At 52.1% G+C, this 26,845-nt stretch overlaps 1 protein-coding gene across 16 annotated transcripts; it reads right to left on the reverse strand.

Annotated features, from left to right (window-relative positions):
* Positions 1–892: 892 nt before the first annotated feature.
* On the reverse strand, positions 893–25,912 carry FBLIM1 (filamin binding LIM protein 1). 16 transcript variants are annotated; one of them, XM_084786496.1, is made up of 10 exons: positions 22,741–22,811; positions 22,296–22,430; positions 18,851–18,903; positions 18,224–18,479; positions 14,462–14,643; positions 13,619–13,751; positions 9,134–9,303; positions 7,328–7,506; positions 6,034–6,151; positions 893–2,828 (listed from the first exon to the last, which is right to left on the reverse strand). In XM_084786496.1, the coding sequence occupies exons 4-10, from the start codon at positions 18,468–18,470 to the stop codon at positions 2,715–2,717; spliced, it is 1,143 nt and encodes a 380-aa protein (XP_084642622.1). In that variant the 5' UTR covers positions 18,471–18,479; positions 18,851–18,903; positions 22,296–22,430; positions 22,741–22,811; the 3' UTR covers positions 893–2,714. The 16 variants fall into 16 exon arrangements, with proteins under 16 accessions (XP_084642622.1, XP_084642615.1, XP_084642623.1 ...); XM_084786489.1 differs by having other exon boundaries at positions 18,224–18,482; XM_084786497.1 differs by having other exon boundaries at positions 22,272–22,430.
* Positions 25,913–26,845: the final 933 nt, after the last annotated feature.

A 26,845-nucleotide genomic window follows, 5' to 3' on the forward strand; every position in this document is an offset into this window, starting at 1 on the left:
CAGCCGCCTCATCCCTTCCAAAGGTTTGTCCTGCTTGAGTAGGCAGCAGCAGGCCCTACTGGAGGGGCAGGAACATGCTTGTGAGGTCATTCTCCAGGCACCTGGGTGTGGAACAGGACTATGGGAAAGTTCAGGGCTCCACGGCAAATCCTCGCGGTCCTTTATCCAGAGTCCAGGTTCCGGTCTCATTCTTGGGTTTACAGGTGTGCCCCTCCCAGCAGGTGAAAGTTCGGAGCAACGAGGGAGGGGCTTCATCTCCAGCTATAGGTCTCCATCTGAGAGGAGGCATCCCTGACGCAGGTGGAAAAGTTTCATGGCCACGTCACTCCTTTGCGATGTTTCCTCTCCCTCTGCCTCCCTGCAAGCGGGCTGCACTGGACCTGCCTGATGAGCATTCTGCCAACCCCACGCATCCATCCATCCATCCATCGAGAAGTTGTCGCTGCCAGCTCGCTGGCCTATGCTGCCCCCTAGTGGCTACGCGCCTCACCTGCCTTGACCGAGCTCAGGGCGCGCAGCTGCAAACTGCTGCCTGGCTTCCCAGGCCCCATGTTCCAGAGCACTTTATCAGCTCTCCCTCCCTGTTTCTGAGTATCTACTTCAATTCACATGTAGTTTGTGTTGGCGCTGGGGATGGAAGTCAGGGTCTCAAGTACATGCTAAATATACTCAAACCACTGTGCTACAGTCCAGCCACCTATATATTCAAGACAGGGCCTCATATAGCTCTGGATTTGATCCCTAGAAACAATCGCAGAATACAGGAGGTGGAGACAGGGTATTTGACGTCCAGGCAATCTGAGACTACAGGGCTGGCCCGAGATACAGAAAACCCTATCTCACACGATCAACACCCCTCCCCGCCCCCAGCCCCAAACAAAAAAACAGGATGCCAGGAAAGAAGATGTTTACTTTTCCTATATGCATCTTAGAAGTTACAATGCACAAAAGTGGCTTTTCTCTTTTACACTTTATTTCTATTACACGTGTATGCGAATGTGTACGGTGGCACGCATACAACCCAGAGCACAACTGATTCTCTCCTTTTATGTGGATCCTGGAGACAGCACTCGGGTCATCAGGCTTGGTTGGCCAAAGCACCTTTACCTGCTGAGTCATCGGGCCAGCCTGGGGAAAGTGAGTTTCTTTAAAAGGAAGAATGCTGTGTAGGCGTGACCTCATGGAGGCAGAGGTTATGGGCAGCATAGCTGCAGGGCCTGAGGGGGTGGGAGTAGGGTGTGGAGGGGTGGGGGTGGGGGTTGTTAGATACAAATGGGAGACCAAAGGGATGTGCCCTTCCCTGGCTGCATTCTGGAGTGTGTGTGTGTGTGTGTGTGTGTGTGTGTGTATGTGTTTGTGGAGGCCACAGCCCCAGTGAAGGATGCAGGAAGAAAGCTCAACCACAACCTCCTTCCCTAGCAAATTAAGAGCACTTACTCCATGTCTGTGGACCACTCAGGAAGGCACTGGAGGGTCTGTAAGCAGGTGGAAGCTGCTGCCCACCCTCCCCCTCCTCCTGACTCCCCCAGCCCCAGCCCATCACTTGTTCCAGTCGCTTTTTTTTTTTTAAAGTTTTAGTTTTTCAAGACAAGGTCTCTCTGTGTAGCCTTGGCCGTCCTGGACTCACTTTGTAGACCAGGTTGGCCTCGAACTCACAGCGATCCGCCTGCCTCTGCCTCCCGAGTGCTGGGATTAAAGGCGTGCGCCACCACACCCGGCTCCAGTCGCCTTTTTAAAGACAGCATGCACTGTGTGGCTCTGGGTGCCTTCAAATGCAGAGATCCACGTGCCTTTACCTCCCAAGTGCTGGGACTAAAGAAATGTACCATCACACCTGGCTGGGTTTGTTGTTGTTGCTGTTGTTGTTTTAATGTGTGTGTATGTGCCCAGGCATGCGGGTTCCTAATGTGGCCAGCAGAGGGCGTCAAATCTCCTGGAGCTGGAGTTAGAGGTCTGGTAGTTATGACCCTCCATGGAGGTGCTGGGAAACGAACTCTGGACCTCTGCAAGGGTCCAGTGAGGCATCTTGCCAGCCCTCAAGCTGTAATCTTAGACACTGATGAGCCAAGGGAAGAGATTTACTGATTTCACCCCACCAAAAAAGAACAAAACAAAACAAAACAAAAACAAAAATTAAAAGATTTCTCTCCCCCCAAATCCAAAGAATGTTGTTTTGTAGCATTTAAGCAGGACTAACTCACTCTGTAGACCAGCTGGTCTAAAAGACAGCAATCCGCCAGCCTCTGCCTCCCAAGTGCTGGGATTAAAGGTGTGCGCCACCATACCATGCCCAGCATAAATGTCTAAGTTTTCAAAAAAACACTCTTTAGAGTCCCTGGGCAGGTGCACTGCAAACAGCTCAGCTCAGCACACTAAGCCAGCCTCAGCACCTTTTGCTAGGCAGCTAAGCATCATGGCTGGAGACATGGACATCATTCTGAGACCTGTCCCCATAAACAGGTCAGGGCTAGCACCAGAGAGGGACCAGGGGTCCAATCTGGTGGTTAGTGGCCTTCGAGTCAGTGGATAAGGAGGAGTTGAAAGTCTCGGGGAAGGGGGGTGTGCTGTGTACCAGGAGGCCATGCCCTGGGGTTTCATTTAGATACTGTGGCCTGAGCAGCGTGCTGGTGCCCAGTGAGGCTCAAAAGCAAAGTATGCAAGAAAGGTCGGGTGGGGAAACCAAGTCAGGGAAGGAAGGGCTGGCCAGCGTGGCTTCAGCAGCAGCCAGCAGCGCTCCGTTTCATATGACAGGGCTTGCAGAACAGATGGTCATTCAGCGGGTAGCAGCCTTGGTCGGTGGGCTCCACAGACAGGAGCACACTGCAGTCCTGGGGAGACAAGAGGCACATGTGGGTGTCCAGGCCTGGACTATGCCAACAAGGGACCTTTCCAGGGCAACCTCAACTCTCCCCTCCTCCTCTTTATTTTAGATAGGATCTTTTGTTTGTTTGTTTGTTTGTTTGTTTGTTTTCTGAGTCAGGGTTTTTCTGTGTTAGCCTTGGCTGTCCTGGACTCACTTTGTAGACCAGGCTGGCCTCAAACTCACAGAGATCCACCTGCCTCTGCCTCCCGAGTGCTGGGACAGGCCTGAACTCTTAATCTGCCCACCCCAGCTTCCAGTACTGAGGTACAGGTGTGCATGCTGGCTTCAGTTTTCTCAACTTAAATGGGGACACAAAACCATCTCCTCTGTCATTAGCATTTAATAAGCCGATGCACATGACAATCTTTTATAGTTAATAAACACTTCTCACTTATAGTCACCCTCCCCACAACGGTAATAAAAGTCACAGACCACAGAGTCAGCAGACACCATGGCCATATGTGGAGACCCTCTTCTATTCTGGGAGCATCGGAACCCAGTTCTGTTCCAAACTGCTTTGGTTTGAGATTTACCTCTGTGGGGTTTTTTGTTTGTTTGTTTGTTTGTTTGTTTGTTTTTAGGAGTCAGTTTAAGACAGGGTGTAATGCAGTTCCTACTGAGATGTAACTTCCTGGAATCGAAATCCTGAAATAGCCAGGCGTGGTGGCGCATACCTTTAATCCCAGCACTTAGGAGGCAGAGGCAGGTGGATTACTGTGAGTTCGAGGCCAACCTGGTCTACAAAGCAAGTCCAGGACAGCCAAGGCTAACAACAAGAGACCCTGTCTCAAAAAAAAAAAATCCTCACTAACTAGCCTGGGTCAAAGTGACCTTGGATAGGAAGTTGAGTATTTGCTCAGCCAATCTTTTATGACCGCCTGGTACCAGTGGGCTCTGTCAGGGCTCTGGGAGAGATAACAGCACTCTATCTTCCCCATTGGTCTCTCAAGACAGCCTTATCAGCTGGATGGACCTTGAGCTCTTAACTGAGGTAGTATGAAGCAATCAACTTTTCTCCCAAGGTCCTCTAGGCTCGACATTATCTTTTAAAATAAACACAAGTGAATACATGTTTAGAATTACTCATTGGCTGACTGAGAGGTCCTGCCCTGGGACTCTCCATATAGGTGAGACAGGGGGGCTGGAGAGATGGCTCAGAGATTAAGGGCACTGACTGCTCCTGCAGGGGTCCTGAGTTCAATTCCCAGCAACCACACGGTGGCTCACAACCATCTATAATGTGATCGGATGCCCTCTTCTGGCCTGCGGGTGTACATGCATAATAAATAAATGTATTTAAAAAAAAAAAAAAAAGACCATCTATGCCTTCATCACCAGAGGACAAAAAGCTCAGAGCTATAGGGCTGGAGTGGGGAGACTCCTTGGAGCCCACCGCTGGACCAACTACCCCACTTGCAGGCAGGGTCCAGGCAGAAGGAAAGAATACAGTCCTGCCAGGCAGTGGTGGCGCACGCCTTTAACCCCAGCACTTGGGGAGGCAGAGGCAGGAAGATCACTGTGAGTTTGAGGCCAGCCTGGTCTACAAAGTGAGTCCAGGACAGGCAAGGCTACACAGAGAAACCCTGTCTCAAAAAAAAAAAAGAAAACAAAACCAAAACCAAAAACGAACAAACAAAAAAAGAATACAGTCCCAAGATTAAGAACTTTAAGATGGCCTTGTGGTAGTGGCATATACCGTTACTCCCAGCATTTGGGAGACAGAGGCAGTTGAGTCTCTGAGAGTTCAAGGCCAGCTAGAGCTACACAGAGAACAAAGTTGTAGCCACGGCTGCCCTCTTCTGATCGCAGGGCCCTACGTGAGCACTGTCTGCCGCCTTCCCTCCCTCCATAGCCCAGCCCCGTCATTCCTGCTGCCTCCGGTGCTCACCAGACCTTTCCCTTCTTGGCTCCGTCACTTTACCCTCAGGCCTTCTGCACCCCAGACACACCTAGTAACTCTCATTTCCTCTGAGTTCAGACTTGTCCTGCAACAGTGGGTCACTTCCTGTTTGTCTCCCCCTTCACTCCCCACCCCCTTCCTCCCTGTGTGTGTATATGTGTGCATGTGTGTGCATGTGCTCCTGTGTGTGGGAATACCTTTGAGGGTCACTTTTTTTTTTCTTTTCGAGACAGGGTCTCTCTGTGTTAGCCCTGGCTGTCCTAGACTCACTTTGTAGACCAGGTTGGCCTCAAACTCACAGCAATCCACCTGCCTCTGCCTCCCTACTGCTGGGATTAAAGGACTAGGAGGTGCAGCGGGAGCCCCCGGGGCAGGGCTGGGAGGTGCAGCGGGAGCCCCCGGGGCTACATTTGCTACCTACACAGTCACCACCCACCATGAGTGAACTTAGTCTCTTTCCATAGTAAGTGATGTGAGCGAATAATGGACTCTGATGGAGGTGTGTGTGTGTGTGTGTGTGTGGTGTGTGTGTTCGTGTGTATGGTGTGGGGGGTGTGTGTGTGTGTGGTGTGTGTGTGTGTGTGGTGTGTGTGTGTGTGTGGTGTGTGTGTTCGTGTGTATGGTGTGTGTGTGGTGTGTGTGTTCGTGTGTATGGTGTGTGTGTGGTGTATGTGTGTGTGGGGGGGTGCGTGTGTGTGTGTGTGGGGGGGTGCGTGTGTGTGGTGTGTGTGTGTATGGTATGTGTGGGGTGTGTGTGTGCGTGTGCGTGGTGTGTGTGTGTGTGTGTGTGGCGTGTGTGTGTGTGGTGTGTGTGCATGCGTGTGTGGTATGGTGTGTGTGCGTGTGTGGGGTGTGTGTGTGTGTGGTGCGTGTGTGGGGTGTGTGCATGCGTGTGTGTGGTATGGTGTGTGTGTATGTGGTGTGTATGTGTGTGCACACGTGTGTGGTGTGTGTGTGTATGTGGTGTGTATGTGTGTGATGTGTGTGTGTGTGGTGTGTTTCCTAAGACAGGATTTCTCTGTGTAGCCCTGGCTGTTCTGGAACTCACTTTGTAGACCAGGCTGGCCTCAAACTCACTTCAAACCACCTGCCTCTGCCTCCTTAGTGCTGGGATTGATTAAAGGCGTGCACCACCACACCTGGCTGCCGTCTGTGTTCTGTTCTTATCTCCACCTTTCCTGGCCTCTGCCGGGGTGTGGTGAGCAGGAGAGCTCTCGGCCCAAGGCTACCCATGGCCACAGCACTTTAAACCACCTCAGCTCTGACTCACCTCACAACGGTAACAGTTTTCATGGAAGTTCCTTCCCATGCACTCAATTTTGAAGGCATCCCTCCCATCTCTGGGGATGATGGGACTCTCACAGATGCTGCACACAGGTGCAAATTTCCTAGAGGGAGCGGGGGAAGCACATACCAGGAACGTCAGCCGCTCACTGACAACAGAATCAGTTGGCAGAAGTGAGGAGACAAAGTTCACCTCCCAGAGCGCCTCCACCCACGGGGTTGCTAGGTGACAGAATCTGAGGGGACAGCCACAGAGGGCTACCCTTCCCGGTCAGGTGGGAGGAGGGGAATCAAAGCATTGAGTCCAGCTTCCCAGAGTGCAGTTAGCGACCCTGTACTCTGCTTAATTGAACATTGTTTTTGCACACGTTAAGAATGCATTTTATGGCTGGAGAGATGGCTCACTGTGCCTCACCTCTTTGCAAACAGGGGCAAAGCAGGAGTCTCCTTACATCTATAATCATATATACTCTGCTCCCGCCAGTCCCCAGGGGAGGGGACATGGCCCAGGGTCTGAAAGTGAGGCTCCAAGTCAAGTCCTTTTTATTTTCTTATAAATGTTGTTTTGAAAAAAAATTTTTTTTAATTTAGTTTTATTTCATGCGCATTGAGGTGTTGCCTGCATGTATATCTGTGTGAGGGCGTCAGATTCCCTGGCATTGGAGCTACAGACAGTTGTGTGAGCTGCCATGTGGGTACTGGGAATTGAACCCATGTCTTCTGGAAGAGCAGTCAGTGCTCTTAACCACTGAGCCATCTCTCCAGACCATGTAATTCTTTTGAGACAGGGTCTCCTATAGCTTAGGATGGCCTTGAACTTGCTAGGGTAGCCAAGGACAACCTCAGGCTTCTGATCCTCTGGAATGCTGGGATCAGTCACCTCAGTATGTTTATGCGGTGTTGGGAATCAAACCAAGAGCTTCCTACGTGCTCGGCAGGACCTGTACCAACTGAGTCACACCCCAGCTCCCAAGTCAAGCCCTTCATTTTATCTTGGGTACTGTATGCCTCAGTTTCTACTCCTGGTAAAAAGTACTCTCTCAATGTACTCTATGGCCATTAAAAAAAAAAAACCCTGAGGATTGTGTGGGACCCCTCAGAGGATGAGCCTGACAGAGTGCAGGGACTCACAGGAAGATGGCCTCTGTCAGCACAGGAGTGTAGCAAGTGTTGGCCTGACACCCCCACCCACCCCCCACCCCCTGTCCTGCCACCTGGCCAGACAGAGAGCAGCCCTGCCTTCCCCACTCCTGTCAAGCGGCCCCAGGCTCCCTTCCCACCTGTAGAAGTCAGCCACGCAGTACACCTGGTTCTGGTTGTCCAGCGCGAAGGTCTCATCCCCGATGCACCGGGCACAGGTCACACAGGTAAAGCAGGGTGGGTGAAAGGCCTTGCCCAGGGCTCGGATCACGTGGTCTTGGACAACCTCTCCACACTTGCCGCACTTCTCCAGAGTGTCCTGGAGCAGAAAGCTGCTGCTTTGGCCAATCCACAAACATGCCTGCCCCCCACACCCCACAACCCCCACAACCTTGAGGAGCCTCCAGCCCCCCTTGTCTTTCTCCTTTCTTTCTTGTTTGTTTGGTTTTTTGAGACAGGGTCTCTCTGTGTAGCCTTGGCTTTCTTCCTTCCTTTCTCTCTCAGCACTAGGGATTGACATTAGGGCCTGTGCATGCCAGGTGAGCACTCTGCTACTGAAGTACATGGCACATCTTTAATCCCAGCACTCGGGGGAAGCAGAGGCAGGCAGATTTCTGTGAGTTCACAGCCAGCCTGGTCTACAAAAGTGAGTCCAGGACAGCCAAGGCTAACATAGAGAAACCCTGTCTCAAAAAACCAAAATCAACCAACCAACCAACCAAACAAACAAACAAACAAAGCTGGGTTGAGATTGGGCAGTGGTGGCACATGCCTTTAATCTCAACAACATTTAGGAGGCAGAGGCAGAGGCAGGCAGATCTGTGAGTTCGAAGCCAGCCTGGTCTACATAATGAGTTCCAGGACAGCCAGGACTACGCAGAGAAACCCTGTCTCAAAAAAACCAAAAACCAGGGCTGGAAAGATGGTTCAGTGGTTAAAAGCACTTGCTGCTCTTCCAAAGGTCCTGAGTTCAATTCTCAGCAACTACATAGCGGCTCACAACCATCTATAATGAGATCTGGCGCCCTCTTCTGGTTTGCAGGCACAACATTGTATGTGTAATAAACAGATCTTTTTAAAAATGCAAAAAGAAAAACCAAAAACCAAACCAAACCAAAGCCCCAAAACAACCTCCGCCCCTGGGCTAACCAAAACAGACTAAACAAAAAAAGAAAGGCAAGGAAATGCCTGCTGCCCCTGGGGCCTGAAAAGCGAAAGGAGGCCCCTCCGTTTGGGTCCAAGTGAATTGATTTTTGAACTGATGACCCTGCCCCTCCAAAACCATAAGAGAAAAATGTGTATTGTTTGAAGCCACCATACTGTGGTTTAAATAACTATTGAATTGAATGCTCTCCATCACCCACCAAGCCTGGGCTCCAGGGGCTGCTGTTAGGAAGTGGTGGGGCCCTTTGGAGGCGAGGCCCAATAATAGTCCATGTTATTTGCTGTGTGGAACTGCCCTTCCTCTTTGCTTGCTGGCCATGAGGGAGCCAGTAGTGTGTTCTTCCTTTTTTTTTTTTTTTGGCTTTTGTTTTTGTTTTTCGAGACAAGGTTTCTCTGTGTAGCCTTGGCTGTCCTGGACTCCCTTTGTAGACCAGGCTGGTCTCGAACTCACAGCGATCCACCTGCCTCTGCCTCCCGAGTGCTGGGATTAAAGGCGTGCGCCACCACACCTGGCCCAGTGTGTCCTTCTAAAGGCCCCTGCCTCACCACAGGCTCAAGCTGGAACCTCCAAACCAAGTACCATGTTTTCATTGTTGTTGCTGCAGCCCTAGGAATCTAATCCTACCCCGGGGGGAATTTTTTCCTTTCTGAGTCTCAGCTTCCTCGGCTGTGAAATGGGTTCATGCTGCCCAAGCTCTTAGGAGCTCCGTAAGGGAAGACATATCTGCCAAGCTTAGTGTGTGCAACCCGGTGGGGGGGAGGGGCTCTGTGCACAGGAGTACCTGGTAGCAGGCTTCACACAGGGGGCGTCCATCCTTCTGATAGAATCTCTGCCCAGCCAGCTGGCTGCGGCAGGTGCGGCACGTGAAGCACTGGGCATGGTACTGCCTCTTCATGGCCTCAACAGCCAGCTCTCGAGGGGACACAGGCTTGTGACAGAAGCCACAGACATCTGGGGAAGGGGAGACACAAGGCTGTAAGCAGCCCAGGAAGGCAGTACCCAATCACCACCCAGAATATGATGCCCGCAGGGTGTCCAGGGCCCAGCCTCCAGGGTTTCCTCAATGGCTAAATATTAAACAGCCAATGCTAAGCTTCAAGGAAGGAAGGGAAATGTCATCTGGGAAGCAAAAAGCAAAGACACAGTATTGGGTCAGGCACAGCGATGCACACCTTTCTTTTTACTGTAGCTGTTTTCAGGACAGGGTCTCACCATATGTAGCCCTGGTTGTCCTGGAACTCACTATGTAGACCAGGCTAGCCTCTAATGCCCAGCTGATGATGTGCACCTTTAATCCCAGGCCAGCCTTTTGCACAGCAAGACAGGAAAAAGGAAGCAGAGTTGGCACCTGGTTTATCATCTCTGAGAGAGTGGAGGGGGCCATGGTGATACCAACACCCAGATGATGCCCATATGTCAAGATCTAAACGTAAAAACTGCTGAAGTCACAAGAATTCCGAGAGAGGCCAGGTGTGGCGCACACCTTTAATCCCAGCACTTGGGAGGCAGAGGCAGGTGGATCTCTGTGAGTTTGAGGCCAGCCTGGTCTACAAAGTGAGTCCAGGACAGCCAAGGCTACACAGAGAGACACTGTCTCAAAAAACCAACCAACCAAACACATACTGTGGACTAGAGACATGGCTCAGGGGTTAAAGGCACTGTCTGCTTTTCTAGAGGCCCTGTGTTCAATTCTCAGCAACCACAAGGTGGCTCACAACCATCTGGAATGAGATCTGGTGCCCTTTTCTGATTGCAGGCATACATGCAGACAGAACATTGTATACATAATAAATAATGAAATCTTAAAAAAAAAAAAAAAAAAAGAACACATACTGCTTTACAGAGACCTGAGTTCAATCCCCCTCACCCACAACAGTCAACAGTCAGCTCCCAACTACCTGTCACTCCGGGGATCCAACGCCCTCTTCTAGATTCTGATGGTTATGCATCCATGTGCACACAACCACTCAGACATACACACATACACATAATTAAAAATAATAAAAATAGTTGGGTTTAGCCAGGCAGTGGTGGCACACGCCTTTAATCCCAGCACTTGGAGGCAGAGGCAGAGGCAGAGGCAGGTGGATCTCTTTGAGTTTGAGGTCAGCCTGGTCTACAAAGTGAGTCCAAGATAGCCAAGCCTACACAAAGAAACCCTGTCTTGAAAAACAACAAAACAAAAAATATATATGTATGTATGTATATATTGCCACTGAAGAGATAAATGACAAACAAAAGGAAACATTTGCCCTTTATCTCTCTGTGTGGCCAAGGAGGAAGGACACTGCTTTAGACTCAACTGTGTCTTCAGCGCCTGGGGCTCGGCTCTGAGCAAGCACTTCACAGTTAAGTTACAAGGCAATAGTGCTGTGGAGGCTTCCAGAAAACCGTTGGGACCTGCTGTGGCTGCACGTAGGCTGGGATGACTAAGGAAGGTGAGGTGTCAAAAGCACAAAACTTAAGACGCCAGCCTTTTTTTTTTTTTATAGGTTTCTTCCTCTTCTAGGGATTTGTCCCAGAAAAAACCCACACACAGTGAAACGACCCTGTAGAGTGACTCAGCCCTGTGCAGATATGGCAAGAAACCACCTACAAATCCATCCAGAGGTGGCTGTGTGACCCACCACACCTCCACTACTACTGAGGACTGCGGCACAGCCTTAAGAAAGAAAAAAGGCCCAGCATTCGGGAGGCAGAGGCAGATGGATTGCTGTGAGTTTGAGGCCAGCCTGGTCTGCAAAGTGAGTTCAGGACAGCCAAGGCTACACAGAGAAACCCTGTCTTGAAAAAACAAAACAAACAAAAAACAAAGTGAGTCCAATACAGCCATGGCTACACAGAGAAACACTGTCTCAAAGAACCAAAAAAAAAATGCACATTCCTTTTTGGTTTTTCTTTTCTTTTCTTTCTTTCGTTCTTTTTTTTTTTAATTTGATTTTTCGAGACAGGGTTTCTCTGTGTAGCTCCGGCTGTCCTAGACTTATTTTGTAGACCAGGCTGACCTCGAACTCACAGCAATCTACCTGCCTCTGCCTCCCGAGTGCTGGGATTAAAGGTATGTACCACCACGCCCCACTTCTTTTTTTTGTTTTTTCAAGACAAGATTTCTCTGTGTAGACTTGGCTGTCCTATACTCACTTTGTGGACCAGGCTGGCCTCGAACTCACAGAGATCCGCCTGCCTCTGCCTCCCAAGCGCTGGGATTAAAGGCGTGTGCCACCACCGCCCAGCCTGCCACTGCACATTCTGATGGGCAACCCACTCAGAGACAACTGGGACAAGCAGCAGAAGAACAGCCCAGCAGCTGCTACAGACAGGATTCCCAGCCCCTAAGCTCAAAAGGCAAGATTAGAAACTGTTTTTGGTTTTGTTTGTACTTTGTCTGGGTGGGGGATGGGAACGGATACATGAGGTCTCCCTGTGTAGACCTGGCTGGCAGGGAAATTACTATGTAGACCTGGCTGGTCTCAAACTTAGAGAACCTTCTATCTTTGTCTCACAAGTACCAGGACTAAAGGCAAGTGCCACCCCATGCTTGGTTGGTTTGGTTTTTTGTTTTTGGGACAAAGTCTCCTGAAGCCTAGGTTAGCCTTCAATTTACTGTGTTAGCTGAGGATGACCTTGAATTTCTAATCCTTCTGCATCATATACATAGGCATGAAATAAACACATGAAAAAAAATAACTAAAATGAAAAAAAAAAGCTTCATTTTATCTATTGATTGGTTGTGTGCCTATGTGTGTGATTTATTGGTTAGTTGTATGTGCACGGGTGTAGCGTGTATGTGTTGAGTAGAGATCAGGAAAAAAAAAAAACCTTCTGAGAGTCTGTTCCACCACATGGGCCTCAGGGATAGAAGTAAGGATACTAGTCTTGGTGACAAGTGCCCTTACCCCCTAAGCCACCTCGCTACCTTCCCCCTAACAAAAAAAGAATTAAAAAAGAAAGTTGGGGATAGTGGCTCATATCTGTTCTCCTAGCCCCGAAGCCGAGGCAGGTGGGTTGCCACAGCTATGCAGCCAGGCTGATTTCATAGTAATTTCAGTGTCGACCAGGGCCAGCAATGCAGTGAGATTCCATCTCAAAACAAAACAAAACAAAACAAAAAAACAAAAAACCCCACAGTCGGGCTTTTTTGTTTTGTTTTGTTTTGTTTTTCTGGTTTTCAAGGCAGGGTTTCTTTGTGTAACTCTACCTGTCCTGGAACTCTGTAGACCAGGCTGGCCTCAAACTCACAGCGATCAGCCTGCCCCAGCCTTCTGAGTGCTGGGATTAAAGGCGTGTGCCACCACACCTGGCGTGAGAAAAACAATTTTTAAAGGACCATGCCTGTAATCTTGACACTCAGAAGGCTGATCCAGGAGAATATCAAGTTCAAATCCACATTTGGTTATAATAGGGAGGCCTCAAAACAAACTAAGGATGTTAGCCAGGGCCACACGGAAAAACCTTTTCTCAAAAAGAAAGAAAAAAAGAAAAAGAAAAAGAAAAGAAAAGGAGGGCTGTAGCTTGCTTGGCAGAGAGTGTGCTTTTCTTTCCTTTCTTTCTTTCTTTCTTTCTTTCTTTTTTGTTTCGTTTGTTTTGTTTCCCGAGACCGGGTTTTTCTATGTTATCCTGGCTGTCCTGGATGCGCTTTGTAGGCCAGGCTGGCCTTGAACTCACGATCCACCTGCCTCTGTCTCCTAAGTACTGGGATTAAAGGCTTGTGGTACCACGCCTGGCTAGGAAAGTGTGCTTGTTACACATGAAGCGCTGGCTTCTATTGCAGTGTAGTACCATACAAGCCAGGCACAGTGGCACCCACCGGTAATCCTAGCACTTAAGAGGTGAGGCAGGGGCTGGAGAGATGGCTCAGAGGTTAAGAGTACTGGTTGCTCTTCCAGAGGTCCTGAGTTCAATTCTACAGCAACAATACGGTGGCTCACAACCCTCTGTGATGAGATCTGATGCCCTCTTCTGGCCTGCAGTGTACATGCAGGCAGAGCACTAAATACATAATAAATAAATCTTTAAAAAATAAACATGAAAAAAGAGAGGTGAGGCAGGTGAGACAAGAGAAGGTCCTCCTTGGCTACATAAGGAATTCAAGGCTAGCCTGGACTACATGAGACCCTTTCTCAAAAACAACTACAACAGCAACAAACCAGAAGCAAGCACACAGCAGCAGTGGACAACTGTGGTTACACACTGTACAGAGAGTCCCTGTCGTGTGAGCAGGAAGCTCATTCTGGCCCCAGGAGACCCAGAGAGCCTGTGGCTGTACCTGTGCACGACTCCTTCTCTGGAGGGTTGACAGGCTCTTCTGGAGGAGGGGGTAGCTCCTCTTCGGAGGGTCTGAGGTGACCAGGCCGAGTCTGGATGGAAGATCCCTTTGATGGAGCCTCTGGGGACAAAGACTGAGGAGATAGGAGAGAGGTCAGCTGGTAGGGACTCCACTGGACCCTGCCAGCGTCACTCTTTGGGTGACTCCAAGTACAGCTAATCCCATTGTACAGATGAGGAAACTGAGGCTGGAGAAACAAGTGTCCTGCCTTTATAGCTCATCAGGAAGGTTACCATGGCAACAAGAGCCAAGACCTCCCTGCTCCCTGCCTAGGGCTCCTTCCACCAAAGTGTCTAGGTCAAGCACTCTACTGCTAAACTAACTATATCCCCAACCTCCTTTCTTCCTCTCAGATCCAGATAGGGTCTCACTAAGTTGCTCAGGCTGGCCCTGAACTCACTTTGTAGCTCAGGCTAGGCCTTGCAACCTCAGGCTCAGCTTGACTCCTGTTACTAAGAACATCCAAGAAACGATGCATCCTAGCCACCAACACTGGCTGCAGGTGACACAGACCTTCACCCAGGACACCGCTCACGTTGACAACCCCCTCATGAAAGGAAGAAATAATTGGCTTCTGTGCAGTGTGGAGATTTGGGTCAGAACCAGGACATGTCTTGCCAGGGACCCTGAAAATCCCAACAGTTTCTACCAGCTTTGGGACTTGGAAGTGCTTGGAAGACCGACTGTCTTCATGAAGTTCACCTTGGTAATAATGCTGGGGAAAGCCCAGGCCCTCCTTCTCCAGCCCAGGAGTGGAGGAAGCCTTGGCGACACTCACAGTACCTGTGGTGGGGGCGGAGGTGGGGGTGGGGGGAGGTGGAGTTGCTCCAAGTCAGAAATGAGTGATGCCCCGGGCAGGATTGGAGGCTCTTCTTCTGGGAGAGGCAGGAAGGCTGAAGGGGGTGGTGGCGGAGGCGGGAGGTCTAGGTCTTCGTCATTGAGGAGAGGAGGTGGGGGAGAGCATCCTACGATGGAGAAGAGATGGGTGCTCAGAGTTCCCAAAGGGCACAAGGCAGGTCTACTTACCCAGAAGGCCAAGCAGCAGGGACAGAACACTCAGGTCTGGCTGCAGACTTGGTTCCACCCTCAACTGCTGCCCCTGGCTTGCTGTGCATCCGTAGGCAAGAGTGACAACTCTTTGAGTCTTTTCTTTTTCTTTTTTTTTTCCGAGACAAGGTTTCTCTGTGTATCCTTAGCTGTCCTGGACTAACTTTGTAGACCAGGCTGGCCTCGAACTCACAGCGATCCGCCTGCCTTTGCCTCCCAAGTGCTGGGATTAAAGGCGTGCGCCAGGACCGCCCGGCACTCTTCGAGTCTTAAATTGCGCCTTTGGAGAGTGAGCCTCAAAGCCTAAGGCTGCTCTGAGAGGAATAGGTGACGATTTGCCCACAGTGAGTGGCTGACCCAGGCCAGAGTTCAGACACGATGGGCACATTCCGGGTGCATAGCTGAGACCTGAGTTCCATTCCTAGGGCCTACATGTGGAAGGAGAGAACTGACTGCTACAAGTTGTCCTCTGACCTCCACATACAAATGCTATGGCACACGGACAATAAATACACCTAATGGAAATTAATAAACAGAGCTGGGTGTGGTTGCACATGCCTGTAATCCCAGCATTCAGGGAGGCAGTGGCCACCTGGTCTACAAAGAGAGTCTAGGACAGACAAGGCTACACAGAGAAACCATATCTCGAAAAACCAAAAAAAATTTTTTTTAAAAGAAAAAATTTAAAATAAATAAATAAATAAATAAATAAATAAATAAATAACTGCCTGCCTCCCCAGTGCTGGGATTAAAGGCGTGCGCCACCATTTCCAGCCCTCCATATACCTTTCTCATAGAGATCCTGAGTTCAATTCCCAGCACCGTATCAGGTGGCTCACAACCAGCTCCAGGGACTCCTACTCCCTCTTCTGGCCTCTGAGGGTACTGCACTCACACCTGCACAAACTCGATGCGGATGCAACCCGCGTACAAATGTACACATATGCACACAAAAATTTTAAAAATCTGAGGCTGGTGGGCTGGCTTTGTGGGTAAATGCACTTGCTGCTCTTCTAGAGGGATGGGGTTCAGTTCCCAGAACCCACATGGGAGCTCTGTCTATAATGCCAGTTCCAGGTCATCCAATAGCCTTTTCTGGCACAGACGGACCTGCCCGAACATATCCATATACATAAAAAATGCAAATAAATAAAATAAGAGCCCCAGCACTCGGGAGGCAGAGGCAGGCGGATCTCTGTGAGTTCCAGGCCAGCTTGGTCTACAAAGCGAGTCCAGGACAGTCAAGGCTACACAGAGAAACCCTGTTTCAAAAAACCAAAAAAAAAAAAAAAAAAGTTTGTTTGCTTGTTTTTATGGTCTAGGGAGCAAACCAAGGGCTTCCTACTGGCTTGGCCAGGGGTGGGGTGCAGCTGAGCTCCATCACTCGCTTGAGACACTGCTGAGTAGGTGCAGTGTGGCCCAGCAGCCCAAAGAATGGAAAGGGATGAGGAGAGGGGATAGGAGGGGACCGGGGTAGTGGAGCAGGGAAGGGGGGAGGGGACAGGAAGAGAGGAAGGAAAGTTTTCTTGTTTGTTTGTTTGTTTGTTTTTAAAGTCTGGCAAGGTGGCATGTGCCTGTCCAGGCTACAACGGAGGCTGAGGAAGAGGAACTTCAAGATCAGCTGGAGTCACACGAGGCTGAGGAGCTGATTTGGCAGCCAAGAAAAATTGCTGCCAAAGCTAAGCCTTTTAATCCCAGCACTCGGGAGGCAGAGGCAGGCGGATGTCTGTGAGTTCGAGGCCAGCCTGGTCTACAGAGTGAGTTCAGGACAGCCAAGGCTACACAGAGAAACCCTGTCTCGAAAACAAAAACAAACAAACAAACAAAAAGAATAGCCAGGCATGCCTTTAATCCCAGCACTCAGGAGGCACAGACAGGTGGAGAGTTCGAGGGCAGCCTGGTCTACGAAGCAAGTCCTGGCCAGTCAAGGCTACACAGAGAAACCATGTCTAGAAACAAACAAACAAACAAAACAACAACAGAACAATAACAACAGAAAGAGGTGTGGCCTTGCTAGAGGAAGTGCGTCACTGGGGGCGGGCTTTGAGGTTTCAGAAGCTCAAAGCCAAGCCTAGTGGCTCACTGTCTCTTCCTGCTGCCGGGGGATCCAGATGTAGCACTCCCAGCTCCCTCTCCAGCACCATGTCTGCCTGCTGGCTGCCAATGCTCTTCTAGAGGTCCCGAGTTCAATTCCCAGCGACCACATGGTGGCTCCCAACCATCTGCAGTGGGATCTCATTGCCTCTTATGGTGTGCATTAAGACAGAGCACTCATACACAAAATACATGAATAAATAAATCTTTGAAAAAGAAAAAACAACAACAACAAAAGAATTGTTGTGGTCATGGCATTTCTTCATAGCAATAGGAACCCTAATTAAGACAATATGTCTCACACACACACAGAGAAACAAACAAACAATTAAATAAATGAAATGAAAATTAAATCACAGGGCTAGTGACATGGCCCAGTGGTGAAAGATGCTAACCACCAAGCCTGGTGACCTGAGTTAAGTCCCCAGGACCCACACGGGCACTGAAAGGAGAGGACATCAACAAGCTGTTCGCTGCTCTCCTCACACACACATGTGCACCTGCACACAGCAAGAAAGACATCGCATAGCACGTAAGCAGCAGCATCCATGAACAGAGTGAAAACCTCTTCCGGATTCTTCAGGCTCATTTTGGCTTCAGGACCATCATACCTGTTTCCACAGCCCCCTGCCCCCATCCAGCAGAAGAGTCTCAGAGAAGCTACCTTGAGGAGTCTCAGAAATAGTTACTTCTTCTTGATGGCACCACCATGATCTGTTGTAAGGTTCTTTTGACACTTGCTATGTATTTTTCAGTTATTATTTACTTTGTGAGTGTGTGTGTATGTATGTGTGTGTGTGTATACATGTGGAGGTCAGAGGACACCTTGCAGGAGTTCAACTGTCTTTCCACCTTTGCATAGGGTTCTGGGGATTGAACTCAGGTCCTTAGGCTTGTCCAGCGAGCGTTTTTTACCCACCATCTTGCTGGCCCTGTATTAATGCTCTTAGTCCCCACAACTATATTCTGAAGTTAGTCTCTCTCTCTCTTTCTCTCTCTCTAATTATTTTTATTTTATGTGCATTGGTGTTTTGCCTGCATGTATGTCTGTGGGTGTCAGATCTTGGAGTGGAGTTACAGACAGTTGTGAGCTGTCGTGTGGGTGCTGGGAATTGAACCAGAGTCCTCTGGAAGAGCAGTCAGTGCTCTTAACTGTTGAGCCATTTCTCCAGCCCCAAGTTTTCCTCTCTTACAGGCTAAGAAATAGAGGCTCAGGGAGGTTAAGCGACCCGCAACATCACAGAGCTGAGGAAGCAGAGGTGCCGGGGCTCAGGGCCAGGCAGGTGGGTTCCTGAGTCGGCCAGGCACACAGTAGGCACTTGATGACTGAGTAACCCAGAGCCTGCCCTTTCCTCTCTGTCTTGGTGCTGTCTCTGTCCTGTCCCCTTAGGGCCACTCCCTTACCTCCATTGGAGAGCTGGGGTGGAACCGCAGGGAGAGAAACAGTGGTCCTGCCAGAGGGCGCCCAGGCGTTGGAGCTCCTGCCCACACCGGCCGCAGGTGTCTTTGTGGGAAGGGTCTCCCAGGGCCGGGCATGCCGGACTTCACAAGCTGCCCGGCCCACTTTCTCAGTCACTGCGACGTCCCGGCGTGGGGGTGCCAAGGTGATGAAAACAGAGGAGGCCACCCTCTTCTCAGGCTTGGAGGCCATGACTGGCTCCTGCTGGGGCCAAGGGCAAAGGGTTTCAGGTTGTGACAGCGTACCCTGCTGGCCACACAGAAGAGCTTGCCCAGAGCGTCCAACACCCAGCCCCACCTGAGACGGGGCTGAGGCAGGAGAATGATGAATTCTGGGCCAGCCTGGGCTGCACAGCAAGAAGCGAACAAATGGAGGTAGGAGAGGCAGGGGACGGCCTTCAGATAGGCCAGGTGGCCAGGTCACAGGGCTCACACACCCTGAAGGGCCCTTCCAGTAGCTCATGCTCCCGAGCAGTGCACAGCCCCCGTGACTCAGAGATCACCTCCTCCAGAGCCCAGCCCAGGCAGCTGACAGACACAGGCCCTGACACCTGCCCACAGCCCCTCCCTCACCTGAGATACTGTTTTCCACTGGAAGAAAAGGTCCAAAGTTCAGGCCAGTGCCTCTGGAAGGAAGAAAACAGGAACAGAAGAGTGGCAGGGTGAGTAAACGACAGGGCCCGCTGTTCCCCTGCTGCCCTGAATACCCAACAACACCGGCGTCATCCTATCTCCTCAGTGAGGAAACTAAGACGCAGAGAAGTCAAGCCCCTAGTCCAGGGTCCCCCAGCACTAGAACTAGCATTTCAGCCCAGAGCTTGACCGCTCTGTTCCCTTCTGCCCTCCCGACTCAGCCCCCAAACCAGCATATCCTTGATTCTGCCTCATGGCAGAATTGTCACTTCGCCTCATCTCCAAAACCATGGCCTGAGCTGGGTGTGGTGGCACATGCCTTTAATCCCAGAACTCGGGAGGCAGAGGCAGGAGGATCTCTGAATTTGAGGCCAGCATGTTCTACAGAGTGAGGTCCAGGACAGCCAGATCTACACAGAAAACCCTGTCTTAAACACACACACACACACACACACACACACACACACACACACGCACACACACACACACAGAGAGAGAGAGAGAGAGAGAGAGAGAGAGAGAGAGAGAGAGAGAGAGACTGGGTTTCTCTGTGTAACCCTCGCTGTCCTGGACTCACTTTGTAGACCAGGCTGGCCTCGAACTCACAAAGAGTTCTGCCTCCTGCCTCTGCCTCCCAAGTGCTGGGATTACAGGCGTGCGCCACCATGCCTGGCCAAGAAAGAAGTTTTTAAGGCTCCCTACTACATAGTTAGAAGGATGACCCTAAACTTCTGAGGCCTCACCCTCCCTCAACCCTGCCCTTCTCGCCGACTTGGGGATGGGACTCAGGGTCTCCCATGCACAAGGCACATGTTTTACCACCCAGCCACACCTAGTCCGCCTCAAATTCTTTTAACCACCTTAGACCTTTCTTTCCCGCCTACCCCCTACCCCCCTACCCCTCCAACCCTGCCGGCTGCCTTTCTCTGTTGGAGGATCCAATCTGGTTTCTTTCTTCTGTTCCTACAGGGTCGATTTCAGCTCTCTCAGAAGCCCAGTTCAGACTTCACCTCCTCCAGGAAGCGTCCCACCCCCCCCCATCCCCTGACTCCCACCCTGGGGCAATGTCTGCTTCCTCTCGGTGAGGACAGCCCATCATAGGACCTGCTGGCTCACTCTCCAGGTGTGGGATAACCTCAGGTAACCTGGCCTGCATTCAGTTGCCTGCATCAGGAGCCAGAGAGAGGCTCACGGTGCAGGTGTTGAAGATCTCGGAGGAGGAGGAGGAGGCACCGTAAAGTTGGGAAGGGCAGTCGGTTCCTGGAGACAGCAGCCTCTGAGGCTGAGGTCAAGGTGGGTCACCGTGGGTGAACTGGCCACATAGCACAGAAATTGTCCCTGGCACCCAACCATAGTTCCCTGGCTAAAAATGTGCCCTTTATCTCTCGTCCTCATTCTGTGTGGGCCACCATGACATGACCCTGAAACCGAGTCACGGTCACTTGGGTTAGTTTCAAGCAGTGGGGATGGCCAATAGGGAGGGGTGACAGCCCCTGAGACCCTAATGGCAGGTGTGGACCTCACATGCCATTCATGGGTCTCTCTCTGATTGTCAAGGAACTTGGGCCTCCTTGGGCCTGCCTGCTGGCTGACAGAAAAATGCCAAGAAAATAGCTCTGGGGGCGCCCGGTATGGTGCTGCAATGCTTTTAATCCCAGGCTAGCCTGGTCTACAGAGAGAGTTCCAGGACAGCCAGGGCTACACAGAGAAACCCTGTCTCGAAACAGAGCCAAATAAAAAACATTATTTAGCGGCCAGGAATGATAACACATACTTGTAACTGTAAATCCCTGCACTCAGGAGGCAGAGGCAGGAGGACCGTCAGTTCAGGCCCAACCTGGGCTACACAGTTAGATCCTATCTCAACCCCAGCCCCATAAATAAAACCCATTTTGCACGTGATCTTCAGAGGACATCTCATAAGCAAAGCAGAAAACACTAACACTGACGTTTATAAAGCCAAGAGCTCAGACCTCAAACCTCAGCTGTAGGGTGGCTCTGTCACAAGGTCCCAACAGAAGTTCAAGTGCATCTCCTGGGCCCTCCAGCCAGGCTTGGAATCCTATCAGGGAATTGCTGGAAGTCCACGGGCATCCTTGGACTTTTTCTTCCCTGGACCACGCAAGCCTTCTCCCCGTTTTCCAGGCTCCTCCCCTTCCCCCAAATGACCCAATCCAGACCAGTTTCTTGCGGTCAACACATTCTAGGCGGGTCCTCTGGGACAGGCTGTGGCTGGCTCTTCAGGAACCCTCCTCCACCTCCTTACCCTCTACCCTGACACCCCCACCCCCACCCCACTCCATTCTGCCTGCTTTCTCGGAAACATCCAGCGTGGAGGCCAGATGTTCACAGCTGGGCAGCCATACCCGCCCCCTACCGTTGTCTTGCAGCTACAGGACCTGGGGGGTGGGGGTGGGGATGGGGGGTGGGGGTGGGGATGGGGGGTGGGTGGGTGGGATGGAACAGGCTGGGGATTTTTCAAAGGCCTGTCAGATCCCATAAGGCGAGTCTGCTGGCGCTTCCCTTTGCTCCCACTGCCCCGGAGTTCACCCTGGAGGGGGGGGGGAGGTATATTGTATGACAGCTTCCCAGCCGACCCTCCTCCTCCAACCTTCCTCCCCCGGAGGGCAAATCAGACACCCAAATCCAGTTGGGTAAGCGGAGAAAGTGGGAACAAAGGGAAGGAAAGTCATTTCCTGTCAAGAGGAAGGAAGCAGGCTCCGAGCCGGCCGGCCAGCCAGCCAGCCAGCCAGCCAGCTAGCTAGGGCCGGCTTTAGGCTCTAGCCCCTGGGAGGGGATGTGCTGGCAGCCTGGAGGAGTCCCCTCCTTCCTTACTCTTTGCCCGCCCTCCTAAAGCCACTTCTAAGCACTGCTCTCTCACACAGACCCACAAAGCAGACTAAGTTTGGGGCCAGAATTAAGCTTTGCTGGAGGTGGGAGAGTCTATGCCCCCCACCGCACTTCCACAAAACACCTTGCCGTCTCAGAAACGTAAGAGGCTCTCATCCTCTTTCTTAACTCCAGAGGAAGGAAGAGGCTCAGAGTTCGGTTCTCCCAGCGCCACGGCTCTTTCATACTGGGTGACCCTGATCCGGTTACCCAACCTCTCTGGGCTTGTTTTTTTTTTTTTTAATTCATCAAGTGAAGAGAAATCTGCCCTGGAGGTTGGCTGAGAGGACGCCAGCTGGTCATTCAGCTCCAGAGTGGCAGGCCGAGCCCTGGAGCTGGTGGACAGTGGTCTCCATTGTTGAGAGAAGGAATCTGGGCGCTGCCCAGCCTCTCTCTCCCCTTGGGACCTCAGGTCTGGGCTGGAGAGGGGCGGGCGAGGCGGGGGGGGCGGGGGGGGAGTAGTTGTCCACACCTTAGGGATCGCCCATTTCCTCACCCTGACAGGCCAGTTAAGAAGACCCCAGGATCTTCATTTCCCTTTCCAGACTGGAGTTGGGAACAGGGCCCGGGGACCATAGGATCTCGGGAACTCCGCGCCCTGGCGTAGCAGCTGGCCCGGTCACTGCGGTGTCTATAATTCGATCCATGTGGGGGAACGCTGTTCTCTTTGTGTGGGAGCTTCCCCCTGCTCTCCCCGTCCCACTCCAGGGCAGGGACATGACCTCCGCGCCGTCCCCGCATTCAGCCTCCCAGAGTCCCCAGGGCTGAGATCCCGGGACACACGGGAAGAAGAGAACTCAGGGACAGTACCCACCCGGAGCCTCCCAGCAGTGCCTGGCTGGGTCTAACTAAGCGCAGTGGCCGAGACTTGCTTGTGCGGCCACCTGCGGGTGACCCTGCTTGGGGCGAACAGCCCAGACCACCACGCCGCACCCGCTTACCTGCCGTGCGCCCCACGCCCCGGCCTCCACCAGCGCTGCGCCTCCGCCCCTCGCTCCCGCCCTAGCCTCCCTCTTTCTGCCCGCCGCCCCGCGCGCCTTACCATAAAAGGTGACGCTCGGGGAGGGGGCGCGGGCTCGCCCTACCTGCCCCCCCACCTGTGGCCGCGCCCCCTCCCTTTGTTCCCGCCACTCCTCCCCTCCCCGTGGCTCCTCCTCCGCTACCCACCCCCACGGTGCACTGTAGTGGGGGGAAAGGGGGACGCGACGCGCAGGGGTTGGGGCTCCTCGGCCACCCTCCCTCTAGGTCACCTGGATGAGCGGCCCCACCTGCCCCGTCTGGTGGAGAGGGACACTTAACACCCGGATTGGATCTGAGATCCTTCAGGGTCCTGAGTGAGTCTAAATGGTTGACCTAGGACTGTCACTCCATTTTCCTAAACTTCCGGTCCCTTAATCCCTAAAATGGGGTCCCCATGGCTGACTTGGCCTGGAGTTAAAGCAATAACGCTAAGAGAACCAGGAGGTAACATATACTGAAGTTGTGTGGCTTTTTCAAGGAAGGCCTGGGGTAGGGGTCTCCAGAGACCCCAATTAGGCAAGTCATTTGGACTTGCTGTCCTGGGCTGTCACTGCCTATCTGAGCCTATTCATCCTTCTACAAGTGGGACTCAGGTCCTGTGGTGGAAAGAGGCCCCTACAGGAGACAGGGGGAGACAGTCAGGTCACCTGTTTGCTTGCTGGCCTTGTCACTGGGCCCTGGGGCCAGGGTTGGGGCTTTGCTGGGCTGCTCAGGTCCCTGGAGGCCTCAGGAGGCTGGGGAAAGGAACCTGGGTCTGATTCCCAGGCAAGCAGATTGTTCCTTTGATTACAGCCACAGTGGGGGAGGGGGCAGGGGAGAGCTGGACCCAGAATCATCTGGGGGACAGCCAGGCAGCCCAGAGCCCTCCCCCAGCCACTCCTCACGGTGGTCCTGGGATTGCTGCTGAAAAGGACCACTCCACCAAGAGATGTCAGCGTGGGGTGCCTGAGTGCTTCAGCTCCATCCTCCTCCTCCTCCGCTGCTTTAAGCCCCACACCCCCCTTAATGGCCTTCCCTCCCTCTGTCATCAGCCTTTCCCGTTCAATTCTTACGTGTGGAGCCACAAAGACTACAGTCATAGCAGTAACTGCCATTTCTAGAGGCTTCCCTTGCGTGTCCGTCAGACCTTTTATTTAACCCTTCCAGACTCTACGTCAGGACCGATAGGTTCTACCCCACAGACCAGACACGGAAGCCCAAGAGGATCGAGGCTTGCACACACAATGGGCACGGGCAAGACTGGATTCAAGCCAGACCAGAGAGTGCCCCTCAGGCACACGGATCTGCTAGTCCCAGAGGTTGGATGGCTGCTACCATGCCCAGATAAGAGCCGAGGATGGCACTCGTTACTACACTGAGGCTACCTACCAGTGCCCAAGGGCGCCTTGGGTATGCTCCCAAGCTCACAATGGGATTTCTTCTTTCCAACTCTCAACTCTTATAGCCTCTGCTGGAAAAGGAGGGTGCCACTGAGTCGGAGGCGGTGCCGGTCCCTCGAGGGGGGTTCAGACGCTTTCAGCCGCAGAGCCCCAGAACCCTAAGTCAAAATGGAACCGGCCTACTCTCTCAGTATCTCCACTCTGTACCCCAGTCTACCCATCCACCCTGCTGCTCCATCCAGTGAGGCACAGAGGGGTTGACTGGGGCACTAACCCAAGGTCAAAGGGATTAAATCTAGGGTCCAGGCTTCCTGACGGCCTTCACTCTACAAGTGGGGCAGTCTGAGGCAGTATTGGGGGTCGAGCTGCTACCACTCACCGGCTGTCCTGTACCCCTGGCCTCTGGTTCACCTCCTGCTGCTGCTCCCAGCTGGGGGATTGTCCTGGCGACAAGTCGCCTGCACCAGCCTGGGTATCAATGGCACCGATAGGCGGGTGCCAAACTTCCTGCAATGGGAACCCAGGAAGTGTGCTGGGGGAGAACACACGCCCTCTGTCTGCCAGCTCATAGACTCTGTTCCCCTCCTCCTTGCCTGCCAGGCTCAGAGCAGCTCTTTTTCCTCTTCGGAAGTCCCAGCAGGCAAGGGGGAGAGTCTTCTACTACGACCATGATAGCTGCTCTTCTTCCTAGGAAGGCCCGGGGATTCCCGCATCACTCTTGCCTAGTTTCTGGAACATTCTGCCCACACCACAAACAAGAAAAATAAAGGGAAAAAATTTTAAGAGAGAGCAAGAGGAGGAGGAGGAGGAGGGAAGAGAGGGGAGGGAGAGGAACTAAGAGAAGGGGGAAGACAGAGAATCAATCCAACCAGTTGCCGTTTGGGGTGACCCTGGCAGCCTGTGACCCTAGACAAATTGCTTTTCTGGACCTGACGCTTCTTGTTGGCAACTCTTGCCTGTGGTGTTCTTGTCAGCGATGAGAAAGAAAACTGTAGATAAAAATGCCTGGGGTCGTGGAGGGGTGTGTGTGTGTGGGGGGGGGCATGCCTTTAATCCCAGCACTCAGGGAGGCAGAAGCAGGAGGATCTCTGCTGTGAGTTTGAGGCCAGCCTGCTCTGTAACAGTGAGTACAAGTCAGCTAAGGCTACCCAGAGAAACCCTGTCTGGGGGAGGAAGAACGCCTGGGATCTAGGAGGCTTGTGGACTGACTTTGAGACTTCACACAAGCCCGTGTGCATCTGCCTCACCAGGCAGGTAGGACCATCCTCCTGAGTCTTGACTGTGAAAACAAAGGTTGGGTGGGTGTTAATCCTCTACTTTGGGGGCCTAAGCTGACTAAGGCCAAGCCTGCCCAAGCTTGCTATTTCCCACAGCCTGAGCCTGTGAGCAGGGCTCCGGACTGAGGGTGAGAAGTGGGGGATGGGTCAGTAGGGTCCTTGAGCCTCAAGCAGTCTGGGAGGGCCTCTCAGATCCCGGGTCTTGCCAGCCCGAGGCTTTCTGGCGACAGCAGGGGGGACAATCCTGACCTCATTTTCTTGAAAGGATCCCTAAGCCTAACCCAAGTCCTCAGCTGTTTTCTTGGGCTGAGTCTCTGTCCCGTCCCTAAAGTCAGCCCCAGCCCGCTCTTCCGGAAGAGAATTATCCCGCTCTCTGTGGGAGCCCGTTCCCCACCTCCCCACCTGGCCCTGCTAACCTGCTCAAGTCAGGCTCCACAGAGGCGGAGAGGGGGGCTGCATGGGGCGCAAGCGCGGAGCGGGGGGTTATGGAGTGGACAGAGAGGGCAGCCAGGTTATAGGCAGGAAGCATTGTGGGTAAGCATTCCTGGCCATCGGCCCAGAAACATGCCAGACGAAAAGACCCCAGCGCCACATCTCCGATGATTAAAAATGTGCTTTCCTTTCTCCAAATAAACATTCCTCTTTCGTAAGAAGTTCATGTTGTTTTCCCCAAAGGTGTGCGGGGTGCATGCACGTGTGGGTTCATGTCTGTGTGAGCATGTATGTGGAAGGCAGAGGTTAACCTGGAGTCTCATTCCTTAGGCACCATACAACTCTTGTGTGTGTGTGTGTGTGTGTGTGTGTGTGTGAGAGAGAGAGAGAGAGAGAGAGAGAGAGAGAGAGAGAGAGAGAGAGAGAGAGAGAGAGAGAGAGAGAGAGAGAGACAGGGTTTCTCTGTGTAGCCCTGGAACTTACTCTGTAGACCAGGCTGGTCTCAAACTCAGAGATCTGCCTGCCTCTTCCTCCTGAATGCTGGGATTAAAGGTGTGGGCCATCACAACCCGGTTTACCTTATTTAAAAAAAAAAAAGATTTATTTATTTTATGTAGATGACTGTTCTATTTGCGTGTACACCAGAAGAGGGCACCAGATCACATTATAGATGGTGTGAGCCATCATGTGGTTGCTGGGAATTGAACTCAGGACCTCTGGAAGAGCAGTCAGTGCTCATAACTGCTGAGCCATCTCTCCAGTCCCTCTTTTTTCTTTTCTTTTCTTTTCTCTGTGTAGTCCTGTCTGTCCTGAAACTTACTCTGTAGTCCAGCCTGGCCTTGAACTCAAGGAGACCCGCCTGCCTCTGCCTCCCAAGTGCTGGGTTTAAAGGCTTGTGCCACCACCGCCTGGCTCTTTCTCTTTTTTCCTTTTCTTTT

Source organism: Acomys minous (genome assembly GCF_964271855.1).
Source record: "Acomys minous genome assembly, chromosome: 6".
In the NCBI taxonomy this organism is placed as follows: Eukaryota; Metazoa; Chordata; class Mammalia; order Rodentia; family Muridae; genus Acomys; species Acomys minous.

Coding starts and splice junctions, on each gene's coding strand:
- FBLIM1 (XM_084786485.1), bottom strand. CDS start 18,740: ATGAGCTACTGGAAGGGCCCTTCAGGGTGTGTGAGCCCTGTGACCTGG. Junction 9,304..13,618: donor AGAGAAGGAGTCGTGCACAG/GTACAGCCACAG, acceptor CCCCTTCCCCAG/ATGTCTGTGGCTTCTGTCAC. Junction 6,152..7,327: donor TGCGTGGCTGACTTCTACAG/GTGGGAAGGGAG, acceptor CGCTCCCTCTAG/GAAATTTGCACCTGTGTGCA.